Here is a 12,901-nt window from a genome sequence, read left to right as displayed (position 1 = left end):
GAAAGTAAAAAAAAAAACAAACAAAAAAACCAACAAAAAAACCCCAGACTCTTTGCTAGTTAGGCATGAAATTGGCTACAACAGCTTGCAAAGGTGGGAGAGGAGAAACCAGCAACTTCCATAGACATTTCATTAGCAGTATCCAGCACTTTCTGATTTAATAGTCAATGTGACCACCTCCCTCCCTAAAAATGGTACTTTTAACTGAAGTCTGTTTCTGCTGTGCAAAATTGAGGCTTAAAGGAAAGCTACTTTTTGTAAGAATCCCTGAACACTCTTCCTAAGAACTCCTTTCCCTTAACACCATGCAGCTTCCCAAGATGCTGGTCAGTCTTGGGGAGAGTGGCAAGAAATTCAGTAATTTTTGTTAGTAACTGAATAAACTTCCTCCCAGGTCTGTACAGGATAATGAGACACCAGACTGAAGCGAGGAACCACAAGGGTTTAATTTCTCTCCTCAAAGAGCTGTAATGAATACTTAAATATTACTATAACCACTCCAAACCTTATGCCTTGTACACTTTTGCAAAAATACAAGCTATATAGCCCTGCCTACTTTGCATTTTAGAGAAGCCTCTCCCTGGGGAAATAGCCATGTTTTCCCTTTTATCTTTGGAGTGTTGGATTATTGAAATTGCAGAAGAGAAACTCTAGTACAGGTAGCCATGCTTATCCAGTGAAGAGAATTCAAAGTTAATATATCAAGTTTAAGGTCTCCCTGGGGTACCAGCATTCATCAGCACTGAACAAACCTACCTGCAGAACCACCTGCTTCAGCCTCTGTTCTTTTTGGCAACATCTGTGCAGATGAATTATGAAAGGGACATCTTTGCTGTATGAAGTGAGATAGTTTGAGATACAGAAATTTTGGCAAGTATGGAAAAATGGGTGTCACTAAGATACCCCGATTCAAGCCTCCAACCATGTGACAAATAAAAATTTAAATCCCACTGAAATTGGTGCAGTTTAAGCACCTGCTCACAACTGCTGATCAGGGAAGGGCTGAGCTTGGGTAGGCACTCCACTGACAACACGCTGCTTATTTTGATTAAAGCTTTGGAGATTCAGCCATTCAGACTTCAGAGTCACTCCATCAATACAAACCAAGCAAACCCCAACCAGTTTTAGAGCAGGCAAAAGTGACAACTTAAAACCACCCCCTTCCCTGTCTGTTGGTCAAGTGTCTCAGCAGCTTGGCATGGCCCCTGTTACAACACCAATATGTTCCAGCAGATATTGCCAGAAAGAGCTCTTTTCTTGCTCCAGTGAGAAACCTGTTAGACTTTTTCTATATGCTATCTTGTAGGGTTGTAATTCACAGGACTCTCTTGGCCCCAAAAAGGGCTAATTTGCTTTCACAGAGCTGACCAAAGAGATCACTTGGAGCTGCTGCTGTTGCCGAGAGCTTTTCAGACTACAAAGTGCATGATCACACCTGGAAACCTCCTATCAGCGCACACTGAATTTGCAATTCATCCACCCTCATTTTCAGAGATGCTGAACACCGACAATACACATTGTTACCTGAAAGTGCTCAGCACCTCCAGGGAAAAAGAGTCAAGCATTCCCAAAAGCCTGATATAACTGAGGACCTAACATTTCCAATGATTAGTAAAAAGGACAAACAATGCTCCATGAAGTGTCTCAAATAGTGTACCTGCCAATGTAATTGATTAGGCATTAATAGTTCACATAAGAAACAATTAAGACTTGCCACAAAAATCTGCCAGATGTGACCTTTCAAAGTACAAGCGAGGAAAGGTTAATGACATTCCTAAGAACTGGAGCTCAAATTCTGGCAAAATTACTTGATGCCAGGATGGCAATGCCGTAAGACAGGGATGCCGATGACTCTCCAAGGGTCAGTGGTTCTGCACTGCCATACAAGATACCACAGCACACAAGCGGGTCCAACAGAGGGGACTGGCACTGGAAAAGAAACAAGTATAGTTCTCATGGCTATTATCAGATGCTACACAGCAGAAGAGGAATCTCTAACAGGTGTTGCCAACTCAACAGGCTTAATTATCTTCTCCTGCTGAGCTTAAAATACATAAGCACAAACTCTAGCTGTGTCTCCCCTTTAACTTCCCATTAGTTCTAATGCCTAAGTTAGCTACTGAAACGCTACAGACAAATGAGTTAGAAGTTTTATATAGGTTAATGTTTCACCAGCCTTCAATTCCTGGACACACTCAAATGATTCAGACCAGAACTGGAGAGGGGGGAGATACATAAAGACTACAGAACAAGATTTCATTGCATGACAGCTGTAGTTTCATGCAGTCCATGCTGTAATTTATTCAAAAAGCATTTCTCTTGCAGGAAATTTTCGAATAAAGCAAAAAATGTCACTCTAGACTCTGCTGAAAGATAAAACCCATAAAGAACAGTATAACAAGTAAAGTTTTAATAGATTTATAAAATTCATATATACAAAACAGTAAACTAAGTCACCAAAGCTATAAAATACACTTTTTACACATCACAATATAATTTTATCTAGTACACAGTTTTCATAAATTGAAACTATTACAGCAAGTAGCTGCTTCTATCATGGATGCTGTTTTGGTGCTAGAAAGACACTTATGTGAGCAGTCTGGAACTGTGCTTTTACTTTATGCATTTTTTACCTTCTTTTAGTTTGTCACTTTTTAAAGTACTTTCCTGTGAACTGTTAGAAAATTAAGGCTAAACTCAGGCCTTTCTTGCCCAATGCAGTGAACCAATTTAAAAAAAAGAATGATATTGCATAGTATGTGTGTTACAATGCATAGGCACCAGAGCAAGTAAATTGCAGAATAAAAGATAACATTAATTGGCTTCCTAGTTACATGATTGTGTCACGAGATAACTTTGTGTTTTGTCAGTTTGCTTTCACACATATTGATTCCATAAACAAGACAACTCATCACAAGAGCAATAAATACTAGCCATTTTGTTAAGTGGAGTCTCCAGAAATACTTTCATCATCAATTCAAGCTCATTACACATTCCAGATAACGAAACCTGTTCACTGGAAGAACGCTCATTATCCTAAAGAGAGATAATGGCTTTGATGCAAATGGGAGTTTGAACCCATGTTTTCAAACCTAAGTCCACCAACCATGCTTTCCAAGTCTCATGAGCTACCAAAAGATCATTTCTCTTCCACATTCCCCTTCTCCCTGCTATCTTCTCTCAGCTTTTGTGCCCAACCACCTGCACACAAGCTCAGCACAAGAGATTGACGGGAAGTATTAGCAGAGAAGCAGTGCTATTCAAAATCTGTTACTTCCCTTGTAAGATGCGCTCTCACATCCTACTTATCAAAAAAATTTTGCTCTCCATCAGTTGTAGTTTTTTATTCAAATAATGGAAACAGTCTCTTACCTAGCCATTCCCCTGGAATACTTCTCACGCTCTGGTATCTTGAAGAAAGTTTAATTAGCTGTTAGAAAGGAGTAAGATGCCCTGTCTGGCCAGAGATCTGTATACTGTATTTTAGTAGAAATTGAGTTTTCGCACCCAGTTATGAACAGATGAAGAGAGATTTACAATGGAAGGGTGTGCAGCTGCAGCAGAGCCAGCCTAGCCAGCCTGCTGCTGCTAATTCACAGCCAATAGCTCTCTGGAGTCACTCAAAGCTTTTGGGGTCAATGCAGATGGCATTTCACTTCAATACAGTCAGTCTTCAAGCACGGTCAGCTTTTGGGATCTGTTTAGAAAATAGCTCCCCTCTCTTGCTCCCTTCCAACATACTTTGGCTTTTTTACCAGAATGCCCACCTCAGAAGTCAGTGCTGCTCTTTTTTTCCTCTCCAACTGTGAATATTTTCACATTGGACAGAAGATAAGGCCTTCGGACATATGCCAAGAGCTAGGTTGTGATACAGTTCGTCAAGCCAGGCACAGAACCACTAGCACTGACAATCTAGTACCTCCATACTCCCCACCCAATAAGAAAACAAGCATATTGACACATAGACAAACTTCAACACCGCTTTCCAAATGCCATCAGAAGGACAAAAACATCAAGAATCAAGCTAAACTGTCCAACCACCAAGATGAGCAAAGAGATAGCATCACCTGGTTAGCAGAGCAGCAGTTTCAGCTCCAAATATCCTGGCTATACTCATTTCCATCTATGTAAAAAAAGATTAGTGTTAAAACAAAGAAGTGCCCACTTCACAGCACAAAGCAGAGATCACCCCAGCTAATTACAAAACAGGTAATATTAAAAAGCACTAGGTCTTGTGTTGTCTTGCCAATTACTTCCTCACTAGGCTAGTCAGTCCTCATCTAGAAGTGTGTGGAGTCAATATTAATTCAGGCCAAGTCTGGCCCAGACCATGCCAGCCTTCCTAATCTATAATGGATATGCTTCCTAGAAATCTGTTAAAAATTCATTTACAAAAGTAGGCACAGATGTTTTATAGTTGCTACTGAAACACCCTACCCACCGCTTTGTGTTACAAAATTAATACAGAGTTTACTGAGGTAAAGAGTTGGCAGTGCTATGTTAAAACCCCTGACTACACCATGTGATTTTATACTAGAAAAATGATATAGAAAAGGGGCTACTACTAAACCTAGAGGAATCAATATAGTTCTCATCATGAGAGATCAGTGTTTGGGTTATGTGACAAGCTGCACTGTATGGAGGTGTTATTGCATATTTGTGTCTCAAGCTGGCATGCATCAAATTGTCTATCAACCCAGTAAGTACTCCTGAAAATCTGATGACACAAGCAAAGTTAAGTCAAGTGTCAAAACTTAATACTTGAAAATCAGAGGGGCCTTCTACTTAAGTCCTGTAGTTCCATGCAGCAGAATGACTTTTTTCCCAGGAGAACTAAAGAGGTACATACATAGAAAAGACTCCAAAGCATGAAGTTAATATTCACAAAGGCAGCCAGCTAAAGGCAGCAAAGGGCTTGTTTTCTGAAATGATATTCTGTGGAAGGTAGTTGTCTGTCACTAAAGAAAGCTGCTAGTTTCTTCAGTAGTTCCGTGTCTATTCTTTTAATTTCTTTAATTTTACAATTCTTTGCAGCCAGGACTAGTGAATACCCGGGGGAGGATGGGGAAATGGGGATGGGGGGACGACACACAGACAGGATGAGATACACTTTTCAAATGCACCATTTTTCATACCAAAACCTACTTTAGCTATCCTAGTGGAATTATTTCTTTGTCTGCAGTGCAACATACAGATGAGCTCTTTCTACTCCATTTCACTACAGTTTTTTTGCTGTTAGTTTCTCTACTCTGTCTGCTTGGCTGAGGTTCAGGCTTTAGTTGGCTCAGAAAGCCTGTAAATGGTCATCTTCAGGAGCTTGCCTAGTTCTAAGTTTTACACAGCAGTATTTTAAAAAACTGAATATATTATCAAGTTAATAAGTCAAATAATCTATGCTGCTATATTAAATAAAATAAGATCAATTCTTTGTATCAAACTGGAAGCATTTTTGAGTTGTAGTGTAAAGCTGAGTGGCCAGTAATTTCCATTCCATAATCAGTATTAATTAATTTTCAACATTAAGAACTATTTAATTCCTTCAAAGTGACAATTGCTTATTAAATATGTCACTTACAGAAAACCATTCTTCTTTTCTAATTCCAATTCACCATGTCACCTCGTAATGCCATCTAAGAATTGTTCAGAGAATGACAGCACTGCAATCTGAAGGAATCGCACTGACTGACACGCCATATTAGCTTAAAGCCTGTTTTGAGAACAACCAGTACAAAGTAGTGTTTGATAAATGACTCCCATTTAGTTAGTTTTTCTACTTAAACTGCAAGATTACGTAGGTCTCTCCTGCAAGTGCATGCTGCAAGCACTTCCTTTCTTTGTCCTTGTGAGACACAACCCGTTTGCGACACCCCGTCACTGGTCATTGACCTGCGGGTGTCAGAGGAGGGACAGCAAAAGGCTGCTTTTTTTTTTTTTTTTTTTTAAAAAAAAGTATTTGTTCAAGGTCTCCATCTGATTATCATCCTGCCTGTGACCCATTTCCTGACTAGCCAAATGAACAATAAGCCTATAAAGTTAACAAAAAAAGATGTTCTCTCCAGCTGTGTTTACCTGCAAAGTTCTCCAGGATGTCACTTAAAATAAAGTTCTCCATTTGTTTCTTGTGAAAGGACTAAGCAACTGACCAAGCCTGTCCCGAGATGTTTGTACGATCTAACCTACCTAAGTTCTGCTTTAGTAATTAACTGATTTACCATAACATGATTTTCTGGCTTTATTATACCACAACTTACCTTGAAAAAAACAAATACAAAACCCCTCAGTTGTGACAAGAAGTGGAGTGTATTTTGCAGAGAAAGCTGCCACTTAAAAAAAATATTCTTTTTACTCATGGGCCAGATCCTTTGCAAACGTGGGAAGTGCTTGACTTTTGCAAGAAGATTTTCCCGATCTTTGATTCCTGGTGTGAACCATCACTATCAAAGTTCAACAGAACACAGAGCCTACAGAGCCAAACTACTGATTTTCATCCACAGTCTACAGCATCACGCTTAGGCCCATTTTATCAATAAAAACAAAGGCAATAATGGGCCTGAGGTGATCAAACTGGTTCCCTAAAACTATGACTTAGTGTGCAAAACTGCCCTATTATACAAAAAAAATGCTTGAGAGCTCAATATGAGATATCTCATGCTGTTTCTTTTCCAGGTGCAGATTAAGTTACTTAAAATATAAGTTGCATTATTAGCTCTGTTCAGAGTTTTAAATCCGTAAGGTGACTAAGGATACAAAACCATGGATGAGCATGAAGAGAAAAACATAACAGGAAATTCTATGCTACGCCTCCCAGGTAAAACTACAGTAGATTCAGACATAAACCTGAGGTAACTCTTGAGAAAAAATACAGTTGAAAGGGAATGTTTAACTCATTTGAGAAAACAAGCATAATATTAACCCATCTAGAAAATTTAGTGAAAGAATAAAGCTCACAGCAAACTAGGAAATAAAGCCAAGTCAATCTAGAACTCAGGTCAGCCCACAACTGCCGCCTCTTTCCCAGTGCTTTGTGTGAAGTGGAAACCACTACCAAGATCTCCGAGAATATCTGAAAGCTTTGAAAACAGTCTTAGTCTTCAGCCAAACAAATGGGCTAGCTTAGAGAAATGAACCTTATATGATTAGTAAATTTGTTTGCATCACTCTGTGTTGAAACATTTACCTTTTCAAACACAATAATCTTAAGAGTTTCCCCCCATCTGAATATTAGAGTCATGTAACATTTTTCCCCTTCAAGGTTAAAAATGAATAAATATTTAAAAGACAGAGTTGGTCCTGGCATAAATAAGACTTGTTACAAGGAAGCTAATTCCTGTTTAAGTTTGCTCAAATTTAAGTTAGATTTTCCCATCTGCAACTTTTCAGTTGCTTTTTACCTCAATACTGTGCAGCATTACATAGCACTGAAATAGCTACATCTTTTCCACTCTGAAGCTTGCACAAAGAAAGCCAAGAGACTGCTACATTAGGGAACTACACAAAAATACTGATATGAACATCTGCAAGCTTCAGAGGGGAAGAAAGATTCCAGATTTTATCCAAATTAACATGAAAGGACAACGGAACAGGACTTTTTTTGACCACATTTCCCATGGGATTACCAGCTGAAGTAAAACGTTGCTTGTTTTGACATGCCATTGCAGGCTCAAAGGGGATAAGAACTCCAGGGAATCTGCTGACTTTTCACGGGTGAAAACAGCCCTTCAGGTTTTATTCTTGGATAAAAACTATGACAAAAATTGCACAGTAAACTGTGTTTGAAAAATTACTTAAAGGATAGCACTACAATGTTGATATAAAAGGCAGATCTTCCGTTTGTCCATGTACCCCACTGCAGTAGAAAAGATCTGATATGTCTGTACACAAAAAAGGCACCTGACAGTTAGTTACACAGATTGAGAGAGCTAGGAAATTAACAGTTCGTATCAACATTATTCATAGCCTCTTGCAATTTTACACACAAACCATTGCCCAAAATGGGCAACTCCAAACTTGACTGTACTCAGAATTACATGTGCATTACTATAGGCTAAAGATCCCATTAAGACACAGATTAAAGGCTAATTTTACAGCAAGGTCTTGCTGTCCAAATACATCAGTGCAGCTGTAAAACTGGGATCTCTAGGGTGTTCAGTCTTCCTATAAGGTCAGCTGTTGGAAACTAATCAAGCAGCTGCTGTACTACCAAAACCTTTGCTTAAGAGTTTAATCAGCTTTCAAACCTTTTGAATATAGATAAAGACCTGTCACGTGAGATACTGAACCTTCACAAATACTGCCAACTGTGAATGTGAGAACAGTGCTGAATTTCCATGAAGTATATCTCACTCGAGCACCCACTGTGCAAATACATGGTCAGGTGCTCTAGCACAGGCTGCTTCACCAAGGAAATCAGTTTTCCCATGATGTAATACCCTTCACACATAGTGCAAAATAAACCCCTCTCTATATCGGCAAGGCCTTAACTTCCCATCCAATTTACTCCAACATGGGTTTCCTTATACAGTTTTAGACTTTTGCCTCAGGAGACTCATGCAAAACCTTCAGACAAGAGCTGTGCATCCACCTTGGTAAGTGGATTCCAGACCCTTGGCAAAGCTGAACACGCACACAAGATCTGGTTATATTCCTAAGGGTTAAGAATGGAACATCCATTAATGTTCTCCAATAAAGCTGCCAATCTCATTATGTTTAGATTAGTTTGATCGATTCAGCACCTCCAAACTACAAAAAAAAAAAAAAAAAAAAGGCGGCAGTTTGTACTACTAGCGTCTCTGAAAAATGAGCATATTCATTTAAAACAACGTGTCTTCCACACATGGTTTGTCAGAGATTTCTTTCTTCTAAGAAGGCAGAAGGTGGTTGTGTTATTCAGCGTTCCAAACTAGGTACAGAACCTATAACGGCCATGTTTCAGTAGTGTTTCTAGTCCATATGATTCAGTAGCTAACATTAACATTTGACTCCTTCGGCCTATAGCTCCTCTGTTTGGACTGGCTAGTTCACAGCATTCCTGAGCCAAGTAATTAGCACGGGTCCTACACCACATGCAAGGGCCATAAAGAAAGGACAAAAACTTTGATCTAACCCTCCGGCAAATTTTAACAGAACATCGGCTGCTCTCCTTCACTGCAACATAATATCCTTCAGATTCTCTTGAAGGATCGTGTCCTTCACAGCATGAAACACAAAGCGGATGTTTTCAGTGTCTATGGCAGTGGTGAAGTGGTGGAAGAGCGGCTTACTACGGTTTCTCCTCTTTCTGTCAAAGCACTGCACCAGATAACGTTGAACATCTTCTAGCCTGTGAGGGTCGCCTTTGAAGTCCGAGAAATACTTCTTAATGCTGACAGTCTTTACCTTCTCTATAAGAAGATCCATCTTGTTGAGGAATAGGATAATAGAAACATTAAAGAAAAGCTTGTTATTGACTATTGTCTCAAAGATATTCATGGACTCCACAAGTCTATTTGTGCGCCTGTCTTCCATGAGAACCTGATCGTATTCACTGGAGGAGACCATAAACAAAATTGAAGTTATTCCATCAAAGCACTGGAACCACTTTTGACGCTGAGATCTCTGTCCACCTACATCCACCATCTTGAAAGGTATTTTTTTAATGATGAAATCATGCTCTACTATCCCCTTGGTGGCTTTTCTAGCCAGCAAAATATCTTGTTTGCTGGGGAAATAATTCTGTAAAAGAAAGGAGAAAAGTGTCACAGAAGTCCTTCAAAAATGCTGGCTAATGCCAGAATATTGAAGCGATGGGAAGAATCAACAAGAGCCATGTTTTTTTAATTATCAAGTGAAGAATGAATACTCAACTTCAAAAAATGGACTGTTGGCCATTTATCTCAACACATTGGTAAACAGCTACAGAAGATCCCGAGACACACAAGAATAAAAATATAGGACTAATGCACTGGTTCACTTTTTATCTTTCAAGCCTCTCATTTTCAGGCTGAAGTCTATTTTTTCATTATGAAATTCTTAGCTACAGTGTTATTGCCATTTAGGTAGTGTTCAGTAAAGCAGATCACCAAAGTCATCACTGAAAGGATTTTTTTTTTTTGAAATCTGGTTTTTCACAGTCCATTACTCTTACAAAGGACATCTTGCAAGCTTTAGCAGAACTACTTCTTCCAGGTTCACACTCCATGACTGGCAAGTACAGCAACATGTTCTACCACAGGCTGTGGCCCAGTCCACCACTGTAGACAGATATGTTCTTCAGAAGTTTATCACTGTTACTGTTTAGGAAAATCATCTCCCTTCTTTCTCCTCCAAGTCTCCTGACAGATATTTTCATTACAGATTTTGAATCCTATAAATGCTAGTAATTTTTTCTATTGGTAAGGTTTCACTCTGGTATCTTAAGTAGCACCAGCCATCAGATCATCACAAAAAGTGAATGAGATCCAGAGACTGCGTAGGACTGAAAAGAAAATACGTGCATAAACACAACTTCCATAAACAATATTTGTTGTCTGTCAAAAAAGATTAAGCAAATACTAAGCTTCAGTTTCATTAGGCTGGAGTTTACTATTTCCAGAGAAAGAACATAGAAGTTATTTGATGCATTATTATTTAAAAAACCAAACAAACCAACCAAAAAACATTAATCATAGCACGCCCAGGCTTCTATTATCTCTTTGAGCTCTTTTGGTTCAGAAAGAAAAGGTATGCCTTACCAGCTGACCGATCCGATCCAGGTTATCCAGGAAGTATTTCACCGATTCACCCTGTGGAAAAGGAAAGATAGGAACTAAGCTTGTTTCTAGGATAGCAAATCCAACTGAACTATAGCCTTTTCACTTTCCAACATGCACTGAGGTCTAACAGAGCAGTATAACAAGTGGAAGCTTGGACAGCACCCTTCAGGAGCTGGAACAATAAAAGTTACGCTACATAGCTTAATTCACATAAACTTCTGATAATGAAGTGGAGCTGCCATAATATACTACTGACGTGTAAGTAAGGTAGTATTTCTTATAAAAGCAACTCTCTATTAGTTCTAGAAAAATCAAAGTTGAGTAGAGATCTGAATAAATGCTCAATCTATCTAATAAATCTTTACAATGAAAAGAAAGTGTTATTAATGTCAGTCCTTTGGCTTAAAGAATTAGTTTTTTCCGCTTGGATGATGAACGCAGTTAACTGACACTGTGTGGGAGTAAAAATGAAACACATAAGAAACCAATGTGTTTTGTTTAAAATTCACAACAGTGAACAAAAGCATATCCTAGACTGGTTGGCATATCTTTAGAAAAGTGAAAGATTTAAGTCACCCACAATTTGTGATAATTTAAGCTAGACTTACTTGTCAAAAAAAACCCAAAAAGGAACATTCTGAAGGACTTTCTCTTCTACAGATAGTTTCCCTTTTAGGCTCAGGAGTTTTAATAATGGATTTACTCATCTTGTACAAAATCCTTTAGCAGTTATATTGAGAAGAATATAGGCAATGTTTACAAAGAAAATGTACTCTTATGTGAAAATGTGTAAGAGGTTTTGGGAGGGGGTTGTGGGGTTTTTTTGTTTGTTTGTTGGGAGTTTTTGGGGGGTTTTTTGGTGGTTTGTTTGTTTTTGTTTTTTTTTTTTTTTTCCCCAAGAAGCTTGCCCATGTATTACACTCAAATCAAGTGCCGCTTTGCATTAGTGGATACAATAAGCCCTGCACAATTGTTTCCATATAGACACAGGCTTTACTTCTGGAGTGAAACTATCTTTGGCAGAAGCGCATTCTCCTTCAAACACTTCCCTTTCATTTCTTCAGATGATCTGTTCAGTAAGAAAGTATTCTTCATTGTTTAAGACATATGTCTTGCAGTTGTAGCCATGTCATAAGAACGATAAAATGGAAAATCCTGCTGCCTTTTAATAATTTTAGTCAGCAAAACACATTACATATATCACAGATCAGGGCCATGTCAGTAACGACAAAACTAACAGTAGGCGCCCTCACCAAATTACTAATTCAGAATGAGAACATTCTCAAAATACCATGTCAGTTTCCAACAGCAATATAAATTCTTAAACCATACACTCTCCTCTACACCATAGGCTTGAGACAGCACAACAGAATTATTCCCCTCCAGTACAACTGTAAACAGATGCCAACACAACAGTTCATTTCGGAGAATCAGACTGGAGATCAGAGGATTCAGTGTACTGTACAAGTACATACTATCAGCATACGGCACAGACAAAAAGGAGCTGTAGCTTATTTTTTCCTAACATTTAAAACTGGAAGTGTATTTTGATAAAGGAGAGAGAACACACATATTTGCAAAAAACTACCACATATTGCAAAAAGATTTACTGTGGATTGCTAGAAGAAAAAAATACGGGGGGGGGGGGGGCAAGTTTCCAAAGAACAATTGCTCTAAGAGCTTCCTTACAATCATGAATTTTCATAAGGTGAAAGTAATTTCCTGTATTTTTTGGCACTCTGTTGGATCAAAAGAGATATCACAGACCGCATGAATAAGAGAAAAGGCCTTCCTGTACAGCATTAGTCATATTTAGGAGATGGAAGAGCCCAAAAAGAAAAGGTCGCTGAAGCTACAAAAAAACCCCTTCTCTATCTATTGTGCTTTGTCCTACACAATACCTTTAGATGTGCAACAAGACTGCAAACGGGCCGTCTCTGATACAAGTTGTTCCTATTTTCTACCCAGTTGCTTTAAGAGTCCTTGCCTGGTCCATATACCCTTCCACACTGAGAGCAGGAAACAGCTGCATGCACATAAACTGCTGGGACACACAAGCAAGTTCACCTGATTTACAGCTTCTACCTCCCTTATTTCCTGCCCCACGCATCAATCAGTTTAACATTTTGCACATTTATAAGAAGGTAAGAAAAATAATCTGATTAATGAAA

The 12,901-nt window shown here is 38.7% G+C and overlaps 1 protein-coding gene across 1 annotated transcript in view; it reads right to left on the bottom strand.

The window, feature by feature from the left end:
- Positions 1-2,259: 2,259 nt before the first annotated feature.
- Positions 2,260-12,901, bottom strand: part of GNA12 (G protein subunit alpha 12) — a 44,702-nt gene continuing 34,060 nt past the window's right edge. The window contains exons 3-4 of the mRNA XM_030001916.2: positions 10,710-10,760; positions 2,260-9,711 (exon numbers count right to left, since the gene is read on the bottom strand). Coding sequence (XP_029857776.1) covers positions 9,142-9,711; positions 10,710-10,760 — 621 coding nt within the window. The 3' untranslated portion in view covers positions 2,260-9,141. The remainder of the gene's footprint in view (positions 9,712-10,709; positions 10,761-12,901) is intronic.

Source organism: Aquila chrysaetos, chromosome 25, assembly GCF_900496995.4.
Source record: "Aquila chrysaetos chrysaetos chromosome 25, bAquChr1.4, whole genome shotgun sequence".
NCBI lineage: Eukaryota > Metazoa > Chordata > Aves > Accipitriformes > Accipitridae > Aquila > Aquila chrysaetos.
This window is presented reverse-complemented; position numbering and strand designations above follow the sequence as displayed.